Source organism: Musca autumnalis, unplaced genomic scaffold, assembly GCF_047663935.1.
Source record: "Musca autumnalis isolate F117 unplaced genomic scaffold, ASM4766393v1 scaffold_5, whole genome shotgun sequence".
NCBI lineage: Eukaryota > Metazoa > Arthropoda > Insecta > Diptera > Muscidae > Musca > Musca autumnalis.
The window spans coordinates 136,190,727-136,217,180 of record NW_027412088.1 but is presented as its reverse complement, the minus strand read 5'-3'; the positions used below and the strand labels follow the sequence as shown (position 1 = coordinate 136,217,180).

Genomic DNA, 26,454 nt, shown 5'->3' with positions numbered 1-26,454 from the left:
GATCTTTTCATCAGCATTTGTACCCATTCCATCGATCCAATAGAGATGATGTTTGTGTTTTTATTTACACACCTGTTTATTTTCATTTTGGTATGTTCCAGTACTGCAAAAATCTACTAATTTTTACTATTTTTTTCCGATAACATAAAGGAAAAATTGTTATCGTAGTAAAAATAAGTAAATTCTTGCAGTTTCTGGAACAGACCAAAGTTGTTAGAACTGTCGTCGTGATGTTGTCTTACATTTCCTGCATATCAAACAACTAAAACTTCTAAACAATTGGTATTATATGAAGTCCCAACCATCGAGCTAAAAATAGAATCGGACTGCACACATTGCTATTTTAAAAGTTCCCTTGTCTGTTCTAAATCTGACATAGAATGAAATCAATCAAATCTCGCTTCTTGGAATTTGAAAAAAAAGTCCGAAACGAAAAGGAACAAGAATCTGAAAATAAAGAAGAAACTACTTTTGGAAAGAAACAATTAAAAATAAATTAATTAAGCATAAATGGTATTTTCCATAAAAAGTCTCTCCTCCCCGTTCGTTACATTTTGTTCTTAGAGATCCCTAAAGCAAGCCGGGTTGTAGATCCCTACATATTTCCGTCACTAAACAAAAGAGTATAAATTACCAAAATGTTGTTATAAAATAACAAAATTATAAAATAAAAGTAATTTACGAAATAAAAATACTTAAAGGAGTGCATTTGGAGTCCATGTTGAAATCTGAACTGGTGATGGGAAGATAATTGAAAAAACCTTTTGTAAGATGAAAGAATATCAGTTGCGGAGAACGGAGGAAGTAATCTTTTGCGTTGCAGCGGTGGTGATTACATTGCAATTATGGATGTAAACTTTTGAAAAACTAAACTGATAAATTAATTGTAGCTATTTCATGAATTCGTTTGAATTAATAAAGAGTTTTGTTTTTCATGAAAACCATATTTCAATACAGCATTTCCATTTTCCAAACAAGACATGAAAATTTCATGCCAAGGGGTTGGTGAAAATGACATGCCAAAGCATTGGTTAAAATGACATGTCAAAGCATGGGTGAAAATGACGTGTCAAAGCATTGGTGAAAATGACATGTCAAATCATTGGTGGAAATGACATGCCAAAGCATTGGTGGAAATGACATGTCAACGCATTGGTTAAAATAACATGCTTAGGATCCAGAAAAGAACGTCATCTTTTGGGGTCCACGCTCATATAAAATTCATCGATGAAGATGCTAAAAAGATGACATGCTAGATCACTTGCACCCATGGTTGAATGTCGTCTTTGGCATCGAACATTTTGCTGGGATTGTTTTATAAGGAGGCGATACAGTCAATCCATTGTCCTAATTTGAACTTCTATATCTCGATAACGGTAAAAACTACGAAATGATCATAAAAATAAATCTTGTAGAGAATTTTCATAGCTACAACATTTGCCTTAGTCCCATTTCAATAGGACTTGCAGTTTCGAAGCAAAATCTTGAAAACCTAAAAAACACTTAAAATGTCAACTTGAATCGCGATTTATTTAAAAAGCGCTCCGGCGATTTTTTTTAGTTTCTTGATATTTCTCATCTATGAACATTGTAGTTTCAGAATCCGCAAAATCTTCCCCGGTGTAAGCACCTTCCATTTAAATTTGATTCAAGAGCACCGTGAAATGATAAAATAAATCAATAAAACAGCATATAAGTCAATTTTTTTAATTCTACACATATAGTGTTCGCGCCAATTTCGAACACCAATTTCCATTTTACTATGGTAAAATTGATCATCCACAAAAATAGAGATAGGGCACTGAAGTTTTGGAAAGACGGAATTAGCTCTTATTTGGCATTTAGGGTGATCAAATCTGCACCAAAAATTATGGACATAGGTATAGCCCCCCATATAACGGTACGGCCCGATTTCAGTTATTTTCAAGATTTTATCTACAAATATATTTGCTTTAATTTTGAATTTAGGGTTTAGGTATTTGGAAGTTATTTGGCATTCTAAGTTCAAGGTGGTAAAAAAATTTATCCACCGAAAATTGGGAACATAGGTCCACGTTTTGGTATGCCATTTTTACGAGGTTATATACACTTTCATACGATCAAAATGTGTCTTATCGATATAATTCTTATAGACCCCAATTAAGTCGCTCAGCGCCAAAAAGGCCTAACACACATTCCCAAAAAATCAAACAGACTGTAAAGATTTAACTGAAACCTTTTGAAACAAATTGTAAAAAATTCCATATTGTATTATTTTAGAAGGTAGTATTACCTAGACTTAATCAATGCAATATGGAATTGTTTTGATAGTTATCTCAAAAGGTTCTGGTTAGATCTTTATAGTCTGTTTGATTTTTGTGGACATGTGGGTTAGGCCGTTTTGGCGCTGAGCGACTCAATTATGTTTGGACAAAATCTGTTTCAGACAATTTGGAGTCGTTTTAGCTATCTCTCCCTGGCTTTCTGGACGCAGTTTAAGTTCGAAGATGAGCCATATCGGTCCACTTCTTCAGGTACATCCCCCATAAACATACGAAACTTTTCGCTAAAATGGCTCGCACGGCAACTCTGGTCCATACTTCGCACATCATAATATTTCTACGAGACATTGATCGTCCAAACATACTTTAAAGAATTTCATTTATGCTTTCTTAAATAAAACCGTTTTCAATGATTTAACAAAAATAAAAGAAAGAGTTTATTAAACATCAAAAGGTCGAAGAAAACAACAATAACAATTTAACAAAAATATCTATTAAACACATTTTGACATCACAAATGATTAAAAGGTGGACCGATATGGCCCTCTTCGAAGTTAAACTTAGTTTGGACCGATATAATAATTTGGACCGATTTTAATTTCTACAGACTGACTGACATGACTATATCGACTCAGAATTTTATTCTGATCAAAAATATGTATACTTTATATGTATACTTTGTTGCAAATAAGTATTTCAAAGCGTCACAAACGGAAAAACCAACTTTATATCACGAATGTTGTCAAATATTTCATATTCCATTTCAAAAAAAATGTTAAATTTTTTTCGCGCTACATCAAAGATTTTTGGTACATAGGTTAAGAAAGAAATTCCCAGTACGAATCCGCTCGCGAGCCAGTTCTTTGTTGATGCGGACAAAAGTTATGGCGGTTTTATTTTCGTTTTAAAGAAAAAATTATTATAAAAACGCTAATTATTTTACCGCGAGCAATTGCTACTAAAAAGTTATCTGGAAGTGGCTTGAGTTAGTAGATTGCATAATATTTGTTTAATGTTACTCAGTACTCGCGAAATGTATAAAAAATTGATAAATTATTGAATGTAAGTCAACTTTTTTCAAAATAAAGGTCCATTTACCCGCTATAAAATTACGAAAAAATTCGTATGGGAGCAAAACTTCACGGCGAATCAAATGAGACTAAAATCATGCAGATTGGTATTAAGTTTCGATGTCACAGCCAAAATAAACACATATTTTGGTTAAAAAAATAATTTTTTGTTTGAAAAAATATTTTTTCACATTCATTATGTAGTATAAAATTTTGGAAAAATCTATAGGAATACTTCCTTCATTTTGCTTAAATCTCCCATTAAAATATACGTATTTTGCTTTATAGACATTCATATAAAAGCTTTCCTATTGAGGAAGATAATTGGGTTGCTGAGGATATATCCGAAGCTTCTGAAATGGAAATAGAGGTCAAATAACCCATTTTAATTTATATGCATTTTTAAATACGTGCAAATCTCGTACTTATCAAAATCATTTTGTCCGCATGTGATTTTCATGTACAGCAAGACCCTATCTATTATGTTGTATATATTTTTCGAAATATAACTTGGACTCTAAAATGTAGCATCGGCTGCATCTTAGCATTAAAAAACCTATAAAATATCGCTAATTTGCGCAAAGTGCATACAATTTTTGTCCGCATCCGATTTCAGTGTCCACCATGAAATCTACATCGATATATATCTATTTCAAGGCGATCAATCAAGAACCGTGGATGTAGCATCGCACACTATTTTTTGGGATAAAATGAATGTAGCTTCCTTATCAGTGAAGTTTTCAAATCTCCGTTTCCGCTAAAACGAAGATGCTGCACTAGCTTTTGCATTGCAGTGGAAACGATCCGCAGAAAACGCTATAAAATACGCGATATTTTCAAAAACAATTTTAGGTGATTTTTCTACTTTGGAATTTCTCGTAACTCGCGTTTTAGTAGATGGATTTTCACGAGAAATTATTTATTGGCTCCGGAACGTAAAAAACTAAAATGTGCAATGGAGTACGAGGTATTCTAGAGACAATTGCAAATGTTAGACCCGAAAAATATGATTTTTAGAAAAATGTCCGCACAAAATTTTCGCATTTGGATGCAGATTTCTATGAAGCTGTGCAGACTACATTCACAATATACATGTCAGATAACTCAGAATCGCAAGTACTGCAATCCTATATATGATTTTTTGAAAAACCTGTTTGTGGAATGAAATTAGAAGAAAATTTCAAAAAAACCTGTAAATCTGGCTTCAAAATGTCAGCATCATTTAATGGTAGAAGCAGTTCAAATTTTGAAAAGTAATACATTAGTGAGACCATCCTTACTGAGTTTGCTTCTACTTTTACTTTGACAGGAAAATCGAGAGAAGTGTGGTTTTCTCACAAATCGAGAGAAAACAAAAATAAACATGTTGTCAACCCATTTTTACCCATTTGTTAACATAAATATAGCCACAGCTTCCACGCAAATCATCTTTTAAGGCCAATATTTTTTGCCACGCCCAAAAACAATTCATTTTATCCAAATATATTTAATTTGTATAATATACAATTACAAGTCGCGTGTTCTGAAAGGGTAAACCTTGGCTTCAGCTATGTTAAATTTTCAAAAATATTGGTGATATACCCTCCATACTATGGTGGTGTGTATAAAAATTACATATCTCATCTATTTTTCAACCGAATTCATTGGTTTTTCCAGTTTTAGAAAGCTTACTTGCAAATAATAAATTAAATATTATAAAATAAGAAATAAATTATACTGTCTGGTATCTTCTAAGTAGCCTAGAGCTCGAGGAAAAGCATTGTCCTGTTTTTATGCGTTTTTTTCACTTCAATCTCCATAACTATATACCATAAACTATATTTTTTTAAAAGTGGTTAACAAATGGTTAGATTAACCACTTTTAAAAAAAATTTAGCTTACTCGGAAGATATTAGTCACGCATTTGCCGTTATAAAAAATAGTACATAAAAAAATCTGAATTTTTTTCAAATTTTTCAAAAATTATACTGTTATACAAAACAGGTTCTAGGGGGGGGGGGCAGCTGCCCCCCCTGCCCATAGCTGGCTACGCCCATGGGTCAATACGCTCGGGATGGTGCAGACGTCAAAATTCCTATAGGGCAAGTACTGATGACACCGTGGAAAACATCTGCCTACATCTGCATACAGCACAGGCCCCCACGACACACTGCTCCTTTTCAATTGCCCTACCAATGCTGCTAAGAAACTTAAGTTTGCAGCTTTGTGGTTACAAACCACTAGATTAAGCAGAAACATGAGAATACAAACATATTAACTACTGTTACAACAACGAGAAGAAACTGCAATTATTGATGTAAACTTTATGATGATAAATAAATTATAGTTATTTTATTAATTCCTTTGAATTAATAAAATAAAAAGATGAAAATCATTTTTCAATACAGCATTTTCCATTTTCCGAACAAGACGTGAATATTACATGCCAAAGGGTTGGTGAAAACTACATGCCAAAGATTAGTGAAAATGCTATTCTTGGGAATTGGTTAAGATGGCATGCTAAAGGATTGGTATAGATGCCATGCCAAAGAATTGTTGAAGATGCCATTCCATCGAGTTAGTAAAGATGACATGCTTAGGATCTGAAAATGAATTGCATCTTTTGGGGGTCACGCTCTTGTAAAAAGAATGAGTGAAGATGCTGAAAAAATGGCATTCCATTTCATTTGCACCCATTCTTGAATAGCATCTTTGGCATCGAACATTTTGCTGGGTAAATAAAAATACAAAATTCATCTCTATTGCCGATGAAAAGATCGGATCTATCACGACTTCCTTTGAATGGGTTCAAATGCTGATGAAAAGATCGGTTCTTTCACGACTTCATTTGAACCAATGCAAAAGATCCAGTGAAATCATGGCATCTCATGGAACCATTTCCATAAAATTTTGCTGGGATTACGACGAGAGTTTTAACAACGTTGGTTGCGATTTCGAGTCTCCGACAACATCAATTCTATTGTAAATAATTAATTTTATACATATATTTAGAAAAATGTGTATAAGTAAAAACACAAAATTCATCTCTATTGGATCAACGGAATGGGTTCAAATGCTGATGAAAAGATCGGATCTTTCACGACTTCCTTTGCATGGGTTCAAATGCTGTTGAAAAGATCGGATCTTTCACGGCTTCCTTTCCAATGGTTCAAATGCTAATGAAAAGATCGGATCTTTCACGACTTCGTTTCAACCAATGCAAAAGATGCCATGAAATCACGTCATCGCATGGAACACTTTCCTTCAAATTTTGCTGGGAACATAAAAACAAAACATAGTTTTTTGAAGCAAGACCGGGTAAATGTCAAAAAGTACCACGAAAACGTGGAAACATCGATTAGCCATCAATGAGAACCATACCTAAAATCTTCTTAGCAACATTTTTGTAGAATATTTGGGTGTTAAAAAATCTCATCTAGTAGTACTTTTGTTACCGATGAAGAAATAAATGAAGTTACAATAACGCTAAACGGAGATATAAAACAATTTTCTCACAAATTAAGGGGCTAAAATTAAACCATTAATCACGCGATATCTCAGACACTTGACCTATGGTGAACATTTCCTTTTGGGTTCTTAAAACACTCACCAAGGGCTTTCATCTCCAAAAGGAATTTTCCACCCACTGACTTTGAGTTCCATTTTGTAGCACAGTGTCATTTATCGAAATTTTCCGAAAAATTTCCATTTTCTCAAGGCCAAATCTGCCTGAAGGAACTTTCCACTGCTTTTGAGATGTACTAGAGAGTTCTTAATTATTGTCTTGACTAAAATTTTTGCTTTTGTGTTGGATCGAAAATCTCTAGTCTAGTAGACTTTTTTGCTCAGTACAATCCCAAGAATTAGAAACTCTAGGCGCCCGAGATGGTGTTCAAATCGCCAAACCCTAATGTGGAACAAGACACACTTGAGTAATTTCATGAAACTATGTGTTCTTTCATAAAATTACTGTCGTATAAATCTCTATCTAAGGACGCATAATTTCATAACATTTCTTTCATGAAATTACCCTAGTGTGGACCAGGACTATCACAATCTACACGGCCACATTTCAACAACAAACGTACATAGTTTCTGATAAGTAAAATCGATAGAACCTGGCAAGACTTATTGCCGGTTAACTAGGCTATTGGTAATCATTCAAAGCGCGTAAATATACCATAAAACGACTACTGCAGCAGCTGCAGAAACGAATATATATTGCAATGTTGAACTGCCTACGAGTTCTATTTTTTATTTTTAAACATTGAAACATGATGTAGACAGCCTACTTTTTCTGAATTTAAGACTTGAATTAATGGGAGTTACATATCGCTAATTTACTCAAAGAGTGGCATAAATCAAAAAACGGTTTTTTGAGTTAGCAATTTCTATTTTTTCTACGTCTTCTATTTTATCTTGTATCAAATTTTCAAAACTCAACGAGTTACAGCTTGTTTTCTAGGAGTTTGGCATAAAAAAAGGTTTTTTGAGGTTATGAAGCACTAAAACATTTCGAATCATGCTTGATCTTGCACGGATATCTGGCAAAATCTTTACAAAAGATGATCCCAATAGTTATTTTATTTTTTGTGTAATAACCTCTTTATGTTGGGAAGTCAAATTTCATTCCGCAACTTGATTTTTTGAAATAAATGAGCGATATGCCCTGGAACCTTTTTGAACACATTGGCCTTTTGGATTGCATATTAAAAATGCTCAAAAAACCTAAGGAGATTCTATTGCAAAATTGAAGTCCTACGCATCCTAAATATCAATTTTTCAATGGAATCTCCTTAGGTCATATAGCTCGATTAATAATTAAATTAATTAAAAGTCTCACAAATAGTGGCCTTCGCCCTAAAAAGGCAAACATTTAAAAATAAAAAAGAAAAACGTTATCTTCCTCTAAATTATTTAAGATGTTAATTAATAGTTTAATTTTCTCTCATCCTCTGTGGATAATTTTGCACAAATGTGTTTCCTTATTTCACGTTTGGCGCAGTAAATATTTTTCATTTCTTAAGCTCACACAAATCCGCAATGCAAACTATATTTCAAACACAGATTTTTTGCTCAAGGGTCCACTATAAAACTCATTAGTGAAAAACTTTTTACACAATATTTACAAAAGGACCTCTTGGGTATAAATAATGCTCGCAGATACTTACCTCCGTATCGTACTCTGATTGAAACACGAACGTCTTGAGTGATAGTATCTCTTGGAAGCAGTGCTGGTCAGTGATGTATCTCGGTGCATGCACATGGTGTCATTGCGTTTCTTAAGTTTTTTTCGAGAGCCTTCACAGAACAGATACCTGAGATTGAATGGGACAAAAACGAAAACGAAAAGAAAGGAAAAAACATGGAAGAAATAAAATAAAAATATGAGGAAAGAAAAACATTTTCAGTTGTAAAGTCTTCTTAAAAAGAGAGCAAACATAAACAACGGAAAGCAAAAGACAAACTTAAAAAAAATATAGAAACACATTGAAATCCAGAACAAGGATTGAAAGAAAACAATGGATTGCAAATGAAAATTTTACCAAATGGTAATTTGCTAAAAACCAAAAGTGAAAATACGGAAACTGTCCTTAAAGGATAAAACAAAAATTCATGCATTTTAAACTGTTTGCTTCCATTATGGCTTATTTGTATTCAATTTGTTAGACATTTTACAAACGACAGCTAAAGGAACAATAATTCATAGATTTTCAAATTACAAACTTATTCTAATGGCATCCAGATGTGGATGGATGCGTACTCATGCAACATTCATAAATTATGTGATGTGGACAAGCGTTTCGGGGTTCATTCGTTTGCATAATAGATTTAGATGTTTGGTTGTTAGTGATGTTAGAAACAAAATTTGCTTATGTCGGTAAAGGGGGGTGTGGGGGGAACTAAATTTTATGTTTGGCGGGTATACACAGCCGTAGTTGTAGGAGGAAATGTTGAATGTCACGCATCCGTTTCGAAGTGAATGAACAAATACCTATTAAAATGCTTGCGAAAGGCACCGCTAACAAAATACAGAGCCACTGGATTGGCACAGCTGTTGGCAAAGGACAGGCAAAATCCAAGGATACGCAGAACGTGCCAAAATGAATTGTAGTCTTCCTGGGCGGTGGGCCTGAAAAGAAATTGAAAAAAAAATGACTTGAATGATTTATTTCAACCTGTAGCTTAATATCAATGAATCGCAAAGAAATTTGAAAATAATATTGAAATTATTAAAGAGTACGAGTTCAAAATGATATAATTTCGATATGGAAGGAATAATAAGGATTTGATCACTACCATAAAAACTACTAGACTCTAGTATACACTCCACTATATTATAAAGGATGCATGCAGGGGCCGGCCCACTCGACAGTCTACTTTCCTTTCTTATTTGAAAATGTCTTCTATTCAAATGGTGACTGGCAAGGGGCATTTATCAGGTGATGGGTTCTCTTGCTGTGAAAATATATATACACTCCACTATACACAGGATGCATGCAGGGGCCGGCCCACTCGACAGTCTACTTTCCTTTCTTATTTGAAAATGCCTTCTATTCAAATGGTGACTGGCAAGGGGCATTTATCAGGTGATGGGTTCTCTTCCTGTGAAAATATATTTGTGTTTTAACAAAAATATCCACTTCCAAAAATGATAAACGCAGCATCTAACGCCACATGTTGTTGTTCAGCCCCTGAAAATGCACCATTCCTCTAATTCCCAACGAAGTCAGCGAAATCGTAGACTTTATAAGTAGGAGGAACGCTTACCGTTACCTGTAGCGTGCAAAGTTGCGAGGTTACACATTTTTGCGAAAGGATCGTATAAGAATCGGAGGAAAATTTGACTTCCATATACACCAATCTGTCCAGTACAGACCTATCTCGCTTGATTATAGTGATCCATACATGCAAAAAATAGAGTTATTCAATGTGCACATACCTGAGAAAAATAGCTTTGACAAGCGTTATATGCCCGACATTAGTTTGCTTTTGTACAGCGCTGGCCTAGCAAATTGATAGTTTCACATTTTGCACGGTGAATGAAGAGGCTCCTAGGAGGATAAGGGGAGATTGCCAGAGATTTAGATTGTCAGACATTAATATTGTGAAACCCGGTCACCAAAATGAAATGTCCATGGAAAAGCTGATTGGCAAAGATCTTCGATTAGCTGAGAGAATTTTCCGGGACATCATCACTGCTGCAGGCCACGGGGCTAGTAAATGAGCGTGCTGAGCTTCGTAATACGAACCCTGACGACCCAATATGTAGAGAAGTTACTCTTTAAGTCAACAAGCTAATAGGCGAATATAAGCGGAAAAAGTAACTAGACCACCTGAAGCAATGCAACATTGGTACAGGATTAATAAATTGAGGACTACGGTTCGATTCCGAGAAAGAAATATTATAGAACGGTTGTAACTTTCAACGGTGTGACATCGAATTTTCATGAGTGCAAACGATGTAGTGGAAGATCCGATCTTTATCATAATATTGTCATGAGTTTAAATAAATTGATAAGTACCCCTACAACCGTACAATAAATGATCAAATAGTCATGTGCCCGAATAATTGTTTATTTGCAATTGTAATTGTTAAAATGAAAATCAAAGTCAGAAGAAAGTGATCGATAGTGGAAAAATTTACATATTTTTATTAAAAATACTATGTAAATTGTTATCAAACAAAAAGAAAAATATATTTTGTGTTTGGAAACCTGTTTCATTTTGTGGAATTAAAAATAAGTATGAAAGTGACCCGGTCTATAAACCATGAGCTGTACCCGCCGACCGACACCGATATAGTAAAACGTATCGAGCTGCAACTACATATTTCGTTTGCTGGGCCATGTCAAGGGGATGAATAAAGCAAGACACCATCATATGAATACGAGACATTTGACGACAAAACTCCAATGGAAATACCAAGTTGAATATGATGTCACAAAACATGGCATCCAAAATTGGAGGAGCATAGTAGAAGATCGGTGTGCTTGGAAATATGTACATATATTCTTACTTCGGCTTATGTAACAATATGTTCTGTTTAGAATAAAATCTAAATAAGTATAAATGAGACCACCAAAACATGGTAACTATTACAGAATAAATTGTTTAAAAATAATAGAATTCAAATTTATACTAGGTTTCCGAAATGATGAGCCTGGTGCAGAAATTGGCACATAATTTATCGAATATTGAAAAAACGGAACCCTTACAGCCATGGGAAGAGATAACTATGATCAATATTATATATTAAAAAAACACATAAATATAATAATCTTAAAAATTACATAAAAATAAATTATATCTGATGATAGAAATCATCTGTGTTGTATTCAACATATTATATAATTAGTCCGCAAATTTTATTTCTGATTGTTGGAAATCCAGATCCAATGCATTGTGCAAAATGTCAAGAACTGGTGCAAGATGACATGACAATGAACTGGTGCAAGTTTCCATGACAATGAACTGGTGCAAAATGTAATGCCAATGAATTCGTGAAAGCGTGTGCCACTCCCTTGTAAATTTCATCGGTGATTCACCTGAATTTTCATCGATGCCATGTCACTTGCACCCATGATTCAACTCATGATTTGTCATCGAACAATATAGGTCCATGTTTTGGTATAGGCCCCATATAACGGTACCTCCCGGTTTCTGGTATTTTAAGGGTTTGGGCAAAATTTGTTGACGGAACTACACGAAATTTGACATTTGAAGTTCTCTGCAGTCACGAAACTTCCCAACCACAAATTGTGAACATAGGCCAAGTTTTGGTATAGCCCCCATATAACAGAACCTTCCAATTTTCGCTATTTTAAGGTTTTTAGCTACATTGTTGGGCGGAACTACCAGTTATTTGACATTTTATCTTCCACGCAGTCACAAAACTTTTCCACAAAAAATTGTCAACATAGGTCCACACTTTGATATAGCCCCTATGTAAAATCACCACCTGATTGAGCCCTTTTTTAGACTAGATTAGGTTATTTAGGCATTAGTGTTGTCCGTGGTCGAAAAAATTGGTTTATCCGTTGGAGAGTTGTCTTGCGCTGCATCTACTACACATGGTGCCTTAGCGGATTTTTACAGCATTTGTGCCATTTTCTCATCAAAAATCAAAATAATTCGAGAGGAAGTCTTGTGTGGAAGGTACCCGAAGGAATTAGCCGATATAGTCCATATTCGAACTTGATCTAAGGTAGAAATATTACGATGTGCAAAGTATTGGTCCATACTTTCTTTAATCCCTTCGAGAGATATCGTGCTCATAATTTTTGAGAAAAAAATTGAATTTGTGTGGGGGTGTTACCCTAGGGAGGTAGTGGACCGAAATGGTCCATCTTCGAACATAAACTAAGGTTGAACAAAATATTATGAAAGCCAAATTTTGGACCAGATCGGTTAATCCGTTCTATAATTATCGTGCGTAAGGTAGAGTGGCACGACCATCTACCTTTGGAAACCTCTGAGTTTCCCGAGGACAAAAAACTGACTACGGGGGTGTTCCCCTAGAACAAAAAACAAATATGGTGGACAGGACCTAAATGAGGTTTGCCTAAGCAAGGAAAATATAGATAGGAATGTCAATAAACTAACAGAGGCTCTAGTAAGGTCATTCGAAGAAAGTTGTTGAAAGTCTGCCTACAAAAAACCTTGATGACAGGCGAAATTCGTAACAAGGGCAAAGAGGTCCGAAGACTTTACAATAGGGCAAAATGTAAAAAAGCAGCTGTATTCTGGAACAACTATCAAACAAAATTAATGGAATACAACAAAATTACAAGAAACGCCAAACGGAACTCCTAGAAGCTCTTTTGTAAACTGGTAGATAGCGTAAATGACGTCTCAAAAATCAAGGAAGTTCCTATCCAAAACTCACTCATGGTTGATGAAACGGGTAGAAAGATGCCCAGCAAAAAAGTCCTCCCAAAATCATGGGTTCCGTAAGGGATTTTTGGCAGTCGTAACTACTCTCAAACCCCCTTTCTTCCCCATTATTTTGACAAGGGCATGTCGCACTCAGTTTGTAGTTATTTTATGACCACTAGAATAACTAGTTATTCTGTGGCCACTAGAAGTTGAAAAGTAAGGTGAAAAAATTCTATTTTTAGAACAGTCGGGAAAGGGCTAATAATGCCCACAGATGTTGGTCAACCTGTAGCAGGGCTATAGGCTCAAATTGAGTAATTAGACCGATTTTAACTTATGCTTCTGTGGTATGGTGGGCAGCTATGGACAAGAAATGCAACGTGAAAGTACTGCAAAAAGTCCAAAGAATGTGCTGCTTAAGTAGTAGTGGCGCAATGAAGACTACACCAACCACGGCTTTAGAGACAATTTTGTTTGTCCACCCAATAGAAATTCAGGTAAGGTATGAAGCAGCCATCGCAGCCATAATATTTAAGTCGACGAGCGAGTGGATCGAAAGAGACCGCCAAACATACCACCAAATCATATTACGGGCTACAACGGGCGAGTCAAAAGATCACATTGTATCAGACCATATACCTGAAACAAGTACAGCCGCTTTGTGTGAAGTTTTAATACCTGACAGAGACTTGTGGATCGATGGAACCCTAGAACATATGTAAACTGGAAGCTGTGGGTTTACAGATGGGGCCGTTCAAGGGGGTGAACGGGTCTGGGTCTCTACATTGAAGACTAGGAAACGAGGATCTTCCTTCGATAGCAGGATGACAATACGGTCCTCCAGGCCGAAATCCGTGCGATTACAGAGTGTCTGAACTGGTTAAAAGCTAACACAAAGCCAATTACTGTAAACATCCTAACGGACAGAAAAACAGCAACTAAAGCTATAACAAGCGAGACGGTGAAATCAAATACTGTCTTGCAGTGTAAAAAGTCAATCAGCGACTATTCCCAGCAGGGGTTAGGGGTAACGAGATAGCTAACTCCTTGGCAGGGCACGCCAGAGAGCAAACTACGATAAGCCTAGATATTGCTAAGTCTTTAAAAGCGGCGGGTCTAGAGTAAAAGGCACGGTTAAAAATGCCCAGATGGATCTCTGGAACATTGAAGAGAAAGGAAAAAACACAAAATTCAGACGAGGATAAAACAAAGAAACTTCTTTTAATGAGTAAAAAAGATATTAGTAGACTGACAGGCATCCTTACGGACGGGATATTGCTAAATCGACTCCAAAAAAGACCTGGCTGCTATGCCTTATCTGCTTAACTTGTATTGATTGTGTTGCAATATGGGGGAAAAGGTGCATACATTTACCATTATCGGTATTAATCGATTTAAGATTCCTATTTGGTATAGCCCGATTTTCTGTATTGGTTATAGTTTAAAATTTTGGGTTTTCAAAGTTTTGGAAAGCTCAGCAATTCGATATTCATGAATCGATTGGCACGTTATGGAATATTTTAAAGTTTTAAGCTTGCCTCACGGTGGAGGGTATTCAAAGTTCGAGCTTTGTGTTTTGGTTCAGAGAAATACAAATTTCATGTACAAAAGGTGGGTTGTTAGTACATATGGCACTATAGATAATTTGCCCTATCTTTAAGGCAAAAATTAATAAAGGCGGAGCTAAATGCTGGTCTACCTTTTTAAATTAATTATATGTAAAAGCTACATATAACAATGATTAATGCCGCAAATTTCGGATATTACTAACAGCGGTAGACGCCGCAAGTAGATTTTTTTACGAATTGTTATTACGATTTTGTATGTTGTTGAGGTATACATTAATAAATACGCGTTTAGTTCCACTTTAAAACTTATCAATCATTAATATTTAATAGAGAGATAAAACAATGCTACATACGGCGAAAACACTTAAGGTAACCACTGCATATAATGAACAAAATTAATAGTATAAGGAGATTTTTATTCAAATTTAATGCTTAAATGATGTTTGCTTCAATAAGATTTTACTCATCTTAATAACAAATTTTTCTAAAATACTTCTTCGCCCAATATCTTACCATTATTTATTTTACTTGCAAGAAAGTTGTAAACAACTACATTTTTATATATTGTTACGTTGCTAGGTTCAACTTAACCGTGGGGAGACGTTGCTTTATTCCCCGGTACGATTTGTACGAAATAAACGCGTTTTTTAGATTACGATTCTACAATGCTTTATTGACGTTACTTCACATATTCACATACGGCTTTATCTTACTAAGCACACGGCTTGACTCTACTAAGCACACAGATTTTCTTTATTCCTGTACTAACATACGAGTTTAGTTCGCGATATGATTTACAACTCTCTCACTAATCTGGTATTTATGCTCACTCCCGTATTTATACTCTCTAGCTGATTCATAGACTGTTCTAGAATCCTCAATCTAGGATGTTCCCTTTTGGGGTTTTGCTCTTCTGACCTAATACCATAAACTCCCATACCAAACCGGTTCGGAACATGTTCCAAGATATGTTCCTACGTTAAATTAAGGATTCTCTTAAATCAGTTAGATATTTTCCTTAAATATTTAAAAAACTAAACTATGGTGATATTCTGCATTCTTTTGTCCACAAAAGTAACTTTGGCTAATATATTTAGTAGGAGTATCGACAAATATAGTTGATTTGAAATGATCTTAAGAATGTAGTAAAATATACTTTAGTTTGTACAATATTCTAATTGATGCTTAATGTTGATGTACAATTCCTCGTTGTATTACATAACGCGATTGTAGGTTACATAAAACCACTTTAAAATGATACATCTACAATGTTTTTCATTCACTATAGCAAAATATGTACATACACATAAGAGTATATTGGTATTTTAGAAGTTAACCGCAATATGGCGCAACTATTAGTCTTTATAAACTAGTTCAATTTACTTGTGTTCTATCATGTTATTTCACACATCCCTGCAAACCATTTCAATCGCCTAAGAATAATACGCGATTTTCCTGGGCGAATAATTTTTCGCAGGCGATATCGCCTAAAAATCTTCTGCGTAACACCAACCTAAAGTAAGTGTTTATGGAATGCGACTCGCGACCAAGATTCGCTGACGAATCATTTGGAAGATCTTAAGAAGAAGAAAATATAAACAAAAAATTAAAGAAAATTTATTTTTCATGTTTCTTTGTTTTTTGTTTCTTACATTTTTTGTCTTTGATTTTTATAGTTTTTGTTTTATATTCTGATTTGTTATATTTTGTTATCATTCCTTATGACATAGTGGTTCATACTTCTTCTCGGGCTTTCTTAATTCCACTTGGCAAAACCCAGACATGTACTACGTTTGTCAATACTCATAATATAATACGTGCCATTTATACCAAAGTTATGCAGAATGTGTATATGAGAATTATAAGCAACCAAATCAAAAATTTTAGTAACAATCGCGTGATCGGGGTTCGGAAAAATAATATATTATTCGCCTGCTCTAACAATAGCGGAACATAACACAATTTCGCGGAAAGATCGCCGAGAAGCATAACAGGTAATTTGTCGTAGCGATTGATTATAAACAATAATTTTTGAGAATCGTCTACGAATGGCAAATTACTCGCATGGGTGAATTTTATATAAAAATTCGCTAAAAGATCGCCGGAAAGAAGCGTTGAAGAAAAATCTGGTCGAAAAATCGTCCAACAATCTTCCAATGGTTTGCAGGGATAGTTATCGTATGAACATACATATGTATATGTATATGTATATGTATATGTATATGTATATGTATATGTATATGTATATGTATATGTATATGTATATGTATATGTATATGTATATGTATATGTATATGTATATGTATATGTATATGTATATGTATATGTATATGTATATGTATATGTATATGTATATGTATATGTATATGTATATGTACGTACTCATCTCATGTTCATGTTTTGTTTTGTAAAATATAAACGACACTTACCAGTAATAAAACCACAGCATAAAGACATGAATTGGAAGAAAGCAAATGCCGAAAATAACCACAAAAGCCAAAACTGTCAGGGCAACTTTACGTCTGGCACGTACCTAAAATGAAACGAAGCAAAGAAAAAATATTAAACCACACAAAACCTCAAGTTCAGGACAATTAACACTGGTGTACAGAATATTGAACAATTATTGAGATGAGAGGAAGAGATGACGATTTCCCAAGAGTTATTTATTCGTGGTGACTTAAAGAAAGACATAATTATCTTCCTTAAATGTATTATCACGTGTAACCTTTTGGAACTCCCATTTTTATAGTTTCTAATTAATTGTGAAAATAATTGGATTTTCAAATAAAATTCACAAAATTCTTTGTAGACCGTGAGATAAGTGTGGTGTTTTAACATCTTCCAAAAGGGCACATACATATAAGATAGAGTGCACGTGGTACGTACATTAGTTATACCCTACACCACTATGTGGTAAGGGGTATTATGTCTTTGTGCATTTGTATGTAACATACAAAAGGAAACGAAATAGACCCATAGTTCCTTTTGGGGATATACATATAATCACTTTCTGAGTCGATTTATGCATGTCCGTCCGTCTGTCTGTCTGTCTGTCTGTCTGTCCGTCTGTCCATGTATTTTTGTTCGCAACGTACAGGTCGCATTTTTTATCCGATTCAGCTGAAAATTGGGGACTACAACTTTTTTAGCCATAGGAAGAACGCTATTGCTTTTGGTGAAAATCGGTTCAGATTTGGATATAGCTCCCATATATATTTTCGTCCGATTTCACGTATTTGCTGCTCCAAACACGATATATACGTCCGATTTCGATAAAATTTGGAATGTGTGACTGAATTCAGTCTAGAAATAAATGTGCCAAATTATATCGAAATCGGTTCAGATTTGGATATAGCTCCCATATATATGTTCGCCCGATTTCACGAATTTGCTGCAGCAAACACGCTATATACGTCCGATTTCGATGAAATTTGGAGTGTGTGACTGAATTCAGTCTAGAAATAAATGTGCCAAATTATATCGAAATCGGTTCAGATTTGGATATAGCTCCCATATATATTTTCGGCTGATTTCACCTATTTTCTGTACCAAACACGCTATATATTTCCGATTTCGATGAAATTTGGAATGTGTGACTGAATTCAGTTTAGAAATAAATGTGCCAAATTATATCGAAATCGGTTCAGATTTGGATATAGCTCCCATATATACATATGTTCGCCCGATTTCACGAATTTGCTGCAACAAACAAGCTATATAAGTCCGATTTCAATGAAATGTGCCAAATTATATCAAAATCGGTTAAGATCTGGATATAGCTCCGATTTATATTTTACATATTCACAGTGGTGTAGGGTATCATATAGTCGGCCCCGCCCGACTTTGATCCTTTCCTTACTGGTTTTTTTTTGTTTTTATTCATTTTGGGTAATATTAAATGTCCTTTGCCATTTATGGTTCACAATGGTTATAAACTTCTCCATCAAAAATTATGGACGTTGGTTGTTGATCGTTAGAGATCTAGACTTATGCCCAACTTTTGGTAAGAACATTTGTAAAAACTTTAAAGCAAAAGATAATCGAAAAACCAGAAAAATCAAAATAATTCTATTAAAATTTCAACAAAGGCGATTTATTATTGTGATTTGAGTTTTTAATGTGTGTCGTATCTCTGTCTATTTATTTCCACTGTAGAACAATATAAGGTAACAGCAATAGCCAGCTGACTGAACTGGGCTGTAACGTTAGTGTCAAATTCCATATGACATTTAATATCCCAGCAAAATTTGAAGGAATGGGTTCCATGCGATGAAGTGATTTCATGGCATCTTTTGCATTGGTTCAAACGAAGTCGTGAAAGATCCGATTTTTTCATTAGCATTTGAAACAATGCAAAGGAAGTCGTGAAAGATCCGATCTTTTAATCAGCATTTGCACCCATGCAAAGGAAGTCGTGAAAGATCCGATCTTTTCATCAGCATTTGAACCCATTCCATCGATCCAATAGAGAAGAATTTTGTGTTTTTAATTATACACATTTTTCTAAATAGATAAGATTAATTATTTACAATAGGCTTGATGTTGTCGGAGACTCGAAATCACAACCAACGTTGTTAAAACTCTCGTCGTAATGATAAAGTCATTGCAAAGGGTTGGTGAAAATGCCATGCCAAAGCATTGGTGGAAATGACATGCCAAAGCATTGGTAAAAGTGACATGTCAAAGCATTGGTGTAAATGACATGCTTTGGATCCAAAAATGAATAGCATCTTTTGGGGTCCACGCTCATATAAAATTCATCGATGAAGATGCTAAAAAGATGACATGCCAGATCACTTTCACCCATGATTGAATGACATCTTTGGCATCGAACATTTTGCTGGGTATATTTATTTCTACTTTCGATGTACATAAGGAATATATATTTTTGAGGAAACAAATATATCATTCCGAAAAAATCTATTTCCTATTGTAATAATTATTGTTGACCTTTGGACTTTTTAATTTCATAAGAATTGTTTTGGCTCGAGGTCAGATGAAAATAAAAACAAAGAATTGATTTTTATGTGATTTTTATTGTTCCGATATTATGAAATTAAAAAATCTATTTCCCATAAATACTTCTTCATATCAATGACATGTAACCTCCTCCAAGTCTGAACGACGTGACGCACACTAAAACACCGCTTAAAGAGGCGGTAAACCTTTGTAAATATGTGGGATATTTTGTTAAATTTGAAAAAATAAAGCCCTAATAAACATGTTCTCCTTTGATTTCAAAATTTCTAGCGAACGAATTTCTAAATTTCCAGCGATCCTAAACATTTTTGCAAGAATTCTACTATCTGTGAGAAATTATGCATTTTGTGAAATTATATGGAAACATTCAAATTGAAAATGTAACGAATTTTAATTAATTCTCTTTCGAGTTGAGCTGTAAGGCCTTTAGAGATACATTGAAAAATTAGGAGTCTACCGAAGTCCCACGCATCCAACCATTACACTACGTTTCACGGGTGGTAAAGCCGATCTTCAGGTGTATTAGAATGTTGTTGTTGTGGCAGACGAAGGCAAAGCTTGGAAACTAGTATAATGAAGTGCGATATATATACTAGTTTCCAAGCTTTGCCTTCGTCTGCAACAACAACAACATCCTAATACACCTGAAGATCGGCTTTACCACCCGTGAAACGTAGTGTAATGGTTGGATGCGTGGGACTTCGGTAGACTCCTAATTTTTCAATGTATCTCTAAAGGCCTTACAGCTCAACTCGAAAGAGAATTAATTAAAATAAGGCAAAAATAAAAAATAACGAATTTTCATTCATGTTTTCCAACATATGGTATGTTCCAGTACTGCCAGAATCTACTAATTTTTACTATTTTTTCCGTTAACATAAAGGAAAAAATGTTATCGTAGTAAAAAATAGTAGCTTCTTGCAGGTTCTGGAACAGAGCAATATTCAATCAAATGTGAAAAATTATTAGTTTTTTTTAAATTTCAATAATTTATAGACATTTCCGTATTTTCTTTACATATACAGGTGACACTAACATTACAAACAAAAACAAATTTCTATGTGGTTGTTGTTGAGTTGTATTTGTTGTAGTATAAATCTTTGGAAGAGATTTTCTCTCAAACACACCAAGTTCTGCCTCATATGCTTTCGCAAGTACCCATGCTTCAGATCCATAAATAAGTACGGGTAGTATCAGTGTCTGGTAGAGTGTAAGTTTTGGTTGACGAGAGGTGGTTTTGCTTTAAAACTTTTTATTTAGACCAAAGTAGCATCTGTTGACCAATATTATTCTTCTCTTTATTTCAAAGCTTATATTGTAAGTTTTATTTATGGTGGTGCCGAGGTAAATAAAGTCATTTACTACCTCAAATATGTACTTATCAACATCCACAGTTGGTCCGAGTCTACTGGACAACCTGCGTGTTGATAGCATAAACTTCTTCTTATCGCCGTTGAATGCCAGACCCACTTTGGCAGACGCTTTTTCAATTTTTGCAAAGGTGGCTGTTACGGCTCGCGTTGATCTACCTATTATGTCTATGTCATCTGCGTATGCAAGCAACATTACATCCTTATTGTATATCGTGCTGTTTTTATCTCTGGCCGATATAGATTCGCATCTCGCAAGACCTTTTCCAGTAAGATGTTAAATAGGTCACACGATAGACCGTCACCTTGTCTGAAACCTCGTGTTGTGTTGAAAGGCTCGGAGAGGTTGTTTCCTATTTTAACTGCCGATCTTGAGTCAGACAATGTCATCTTGCATAGTCGAATTAGTTTTGCAGGGATGCCAAACTCAGACATGGCTTGAAACACCTTTGCTCTAATTGGCCTTCGAACGCGGCCTTATAGTCGACGAACAGGTGGTATGTGTCGATCTGTCTTTCGTGGGTCTTCTCCAATATTTGGCGCAGTGTGTATTTGGTCATACGGAGATATAAGTCAATTAAAAAAATTTCATTAGCTGTACTACTTTCGCTTGGAGGCACTGTATATCTCGTCTTAAATAACTTCTTAAATTATTTCTTGCGACTTTTTACGATTTTTAATTTTTTGAAATATATAATAAAATGATGAGTTTTGAGAAAATTGTTGATATAATGAATCAGACATCGCTTGGAGTTGGTCACAGCATAGCAGATAAGAAAACACAACGTGAAAATAGCCGTCCTACGGGAAATGGGTCAAATGTAAAATACATATTTATACCCTAAGACTTACCCTTAAGAAGGTACAGTATAGTCTCAATAATCCGGACACCACATGTTTCGACGATGTCCGGATTTTCGAATTGTCCGTATTACCGAGTAGTTACAAAAACATATAATTTTGTAAGTTAAAATCATTAATAACGGACGTTTACTAGATAATAACTCGACATTTAAACAAAACGAATGCATGTTAAGCAAATATCACGGGTTGCGACCATTTTTAGACTGGGAGCAGCTATCCTGGCTATCAAATTTACTTTTTCGTTTTACTCCTCCAGCGTAATTTAGCTGAAATTTCCCGAGTTGTTTTAAAGTCTAAAACGCCTCTACTATTGGTTTATGTTTATTCATATTTTTTTCGAGGATATAAACTTCGTAGTCCATGTACGGATATTGATTTTCAAGTTCCATGGCACACGAGACTCTTACGACTTGAGATATAACTTCAGAATTCGAACGCACTTATCTCATTATGGGGAATATATTTTAGCCATTTCTAAGAACATCTCGTCGGCGAAACCAAAAAGGTATTGTTTTATATTAATGTTATAGACTTCGTATAGGAATTTAAATCTATTAGATGCATAATAATGAGAATACAACAACAATCCGTAGTTGCCGGTAATTTTGTATGAAAATAAAAGGACTCTTACTTTTTTTAATAATTTATTGAATTTTCTATCTCTAACTCATTTTTTGCGTTACTGACAAAAATCGGTAAAATTAAAATGGTTATAATTTCGGTAATTAACGATAGTTTTCAGAAAGATGGCGAACAAAAAAGTAATCGTTAAGTTCTGCCTATTGCAAGAGTGCTGTGAACTTTTATTTAAACTTTTGCATTCATAATTTTTAATGTTAACGATTTTTGTCAGTAACTCGAAAAATGAGTTCGAGAATCTAAAAAATCTGAATCTAAAAACTAAGCTATTAATCCTAACGCCTTAAATGTTTTAAACATTTCTAGGTAAAATATCGTTGGAATACATTACATGCTCCCAAGGGACTTTCTCACTCATCAGTAGGCTAATGAACTAATTCCTTTAGAGGAAACGCACATCCAACATCGATTTTTAAGGGAACTAGGCTACCCAACACTAGGTTTAAAATATTGTTGCTTATCATAGTCATCTATCAATGGTTGAACGGTAGAAAAATCATTCGACAGATTCAGATAGTTAATCCCACATTGACTGTATAACTTTGAAAAACTTAATTTTTCTTGTTTATACACCAATTGCTATTGCTAAGAACCAAAACCAAAATATCGAGGTACGAAAAATATGAGATGTCCGGATTATAGAGTCTACAATGTAAAAAATTCTAGTGTCCGGATTACGGCGTTGTCCGGATTAACGAGTGTCCGGATTATCGAGACTATACCCCAGCAAAATAAATTGGAAGTAGTGCAATGTGGACTAGTTCTGTCACGGCATGTTTTGATGCAGTTCAACCGGAGTCGTGAAAAAGGCACTCCAGTCATCACATTTTAACCGCATTTGGATGCAATCCAAAGAATCACATCCACTTGTCACATTTTAACAACATCCGGATGCAGTTCAGCGGAGTCGTGAAAAAGGCACTCCAATTCCTCACAATTTAACAGCATACGGATGCAGTCCAAACGGAGTCGTGAAAAAGGCACTCCGTTCGCTACATTTTATTATCAGTTGTTAGAGATCCCTATATGTACGTAAATCAGTTTGTACATCTCTACAGGCAGCGGCATACATTTTACAAAAAGAGATAAGCGTGTTAACATTTCCAAACATTTTTAATACAAACTAAATAATATTTAATTTGGATTAAATGGAGAGCGGAGGAAACACGCATGTTTGCGATTGAGTTCAAAGGAGAATTTTCATAATTTGTGTTAATGTAATAAAGTTCTTAATATTTTTGTTTTACACAAATAATAAATGCATTTTATTTGTTCTGGGATATTTTGTAATGGCTTGCACAATTCCGCGAATGCCTGTATCAAAACACGTGCTTTGGACTGCCTCCTATTCTACCCCAAAGGGTTAGTTAAAATGCAATGCCAAAGGGTCAGTTAAAATGCAGTGCCAGAGGGTCAGTTAAAATGCAGTGCCAAAGGGTCAGTTAAAATGCACTGCAATGGAGTGCCTCTTTCACTAGTCACACTCTTATAAAAATCATGAGTGAAAATGCATAATTTGATGCACTTCCAGATCACTTGTACATATCATTTAACTGCCTCTTTGGAGGCAAACTTTTTGCTGGGTACTGTATATACACTTTGGTACGACCAAAAATGTGCCTCATCGAAATAATGCTTTTGTTCACCAAGTATGTTTGGACGAAATATGTTTCAGAAAATTTCGAATTAAGCCATGTTCGTCCGTCCGTTTGTGTCTTTGGCTGGTGCGCATGATAATACTCGAATGAAGCAATTTATCGGGCCTAAAATTTGACATTCGTAATATTTTGTGCAAACTTAGTTTAAGTTCGAAGATGAGACATATCAGTACACTCGTTTCGGTACATCCCCCACAAAATTTCAAAAATTGGTCATAACTTTGTATATGTAATATTACTTTCAGGCATAGATTTGGTTTGAATATGGCCTATATCAGTCCACTCCTTCGGGTACCTCCCACACAAAATTCGCAAATAGCTGTTTTTTCTGAGATAATGGCCTAATCGGGTGCCACCATGGTGCAATGGTATGCACACCCGCCTTGCACGCTAAAGGTCGTGGGTTCGATTCCCCGGCCAGTCAACATCAAACACTTTTCAACGGTGGCAAAATACCCCTCAGTAATGTTGGCGACATTTCCTGAGTATATAAGCCTTGTAAAACTTCTCTACAAGTGGTGTCTTAGACACGTCGTTCGGACTCGGCGATAAACAGTAGGTCCCATATCATTGACCTAAAATGTGAATCGGGGTGCACTCATTGATATGAGAGAAGTCTTCCTGTCCCTTCTGGGATGTTTGTGGAGCAATTATATATATAATGGCCTAAAAGCACCAAGAAACGTTGACGGCACCAACTAAAATGCCAAACCCGCAAGATAACTCTCGCAGAGAGTTTTTGATTCGTGCAAACTTTGCACATCGCATTATTTCATCGAGTAATGTATCGGTTACCTCCCACACAACATTTGGGAAAAGTGCAGTTTGAGGACTTATCTCGGATCTATTTGAATTTTTTTGCAGAAGTTTGCCTTCACTGTTCCTATTACAACGTTACATTTTTTTTAAAGAAATTCTATACTTCCTGATATAATTGCCCAAAAGCTCCAAAAACACTTGCGGCTAGTGTGGAAGATAACTCTCAAACTTCTTCAAAAATTGCTACCAAATTTAGTTTAACGTTCTGATAAATAAGAAGTTTGCTTACGAAAATTTTTTGCACAACATGTAGATGATTTGGTATAGCCCAACATTACGGCACCTACAGATTCCACCTATTTTGAAGCAAACTCCTGATACAAAATCATTATATTTTATATACGACATAATTATTGTGTTTGCTCTCTTTTTGGTCAGAGGCAGAGATTATATCTCCGTCGGCACGGCTTACTGATACTTTCTTACTTCTTTTATTACTAAAAAGTGCAGTGGGCGATTTTGAACTCTTATTATACCCTCCATTAATTATGTATGTATATTCAAGTCAGATTTCAGCCATTTCGATTGGATGATGTGGCTAAAATCTAAAAAATACCGAAAATCGGGCGTAAGAGCTCTATAGGGGCTATATCCAAACGTGGACCTGTACCGACAATTCTCTGTAGGAATATTTTATAGCCCCAACGAAGACTGTGGCTATTCAGCATTACCAAAATCGGGCAGTACCGCAAAAAAACAAATATCTCAATAAATGAAGTAAAATTATCTATGTATAGACATGCGTATAAGGGGGAAATAGCAAAAACTCCCACATAGCTGAATTTTGGTGGAGAGCTAGGGTTTAACATTAGAAGCAACATCCAAGAAGTCCCCATCGATCCCATGTGTGCAAAAAAGTTATTCGGAGTCAAAAGTCATTTTTGGAGGCATTAATCAGTTTTTTTTTTAATTTTTCTCAAAAACGGTAAGACTTTGCAAATGCCGATTAAAGTATAAGTTGTAGATTTAACAATTATCTACAAGAATGGTCTTTATGATTTTTAAAAAATACAATTTTCGAGATATCGCTATCGCTACAATAACCACACTATGTGTTAGGTATTTCCATAAGCGTTCAAACGATATCCACTTTGCAGTAATCGGTAATTCAGTAGAACCGGGTCTAACCGGGTTTTTAAATCTGACCTTTCGGGTCGAATAACCGGCAAACCGGATCTGCGGCCTATGAAAAATATATTTTTCCGTAATCAGCGCAAAAAACCCCACCTTCGGACAAAACTTAAAAAAAACAAATAGTATAGTTTTCGTTGGGGTCGTTCCCGTTGGGCTTTCGATTACACATGTGGGTTAAATTGGCTATTTTTGCATAAAATTGCTCTAACATGGAATAACTCTACTAAACA

General features: G+C 35.0%; 1 protein-coding gene across 1 annotated transcript in view; it reads right to left on the bottom strand.

The window, feature by feature from the left end:
• Positions 1-26,454, bottom strand: part of CCHa1-R (CCHamide-1 receptor) — a 78,721-nt gene that overhangs the window by 21,696 nt on the left and 30,571 nt on the right. The window contains exons 5-7 of the mRNA XM_073988387.1: positions 17,187-17,290; positions 9,306-9,443; positions 8,482-8,628 (exon numbers count right to left, since the gene is read on the bottom strand). Of these exons, the coding sequence (XP_073844488.1) occupies positions 8,482-8,628; positions 9,306-9,443; positions 17,187-17,290 (389 nt within the window). The remainder of the gene's footprint in view (positions 1-8,481; positions 8,629-9,305; positions 9,444-17,186; positions 17,291-26,454) is intronic.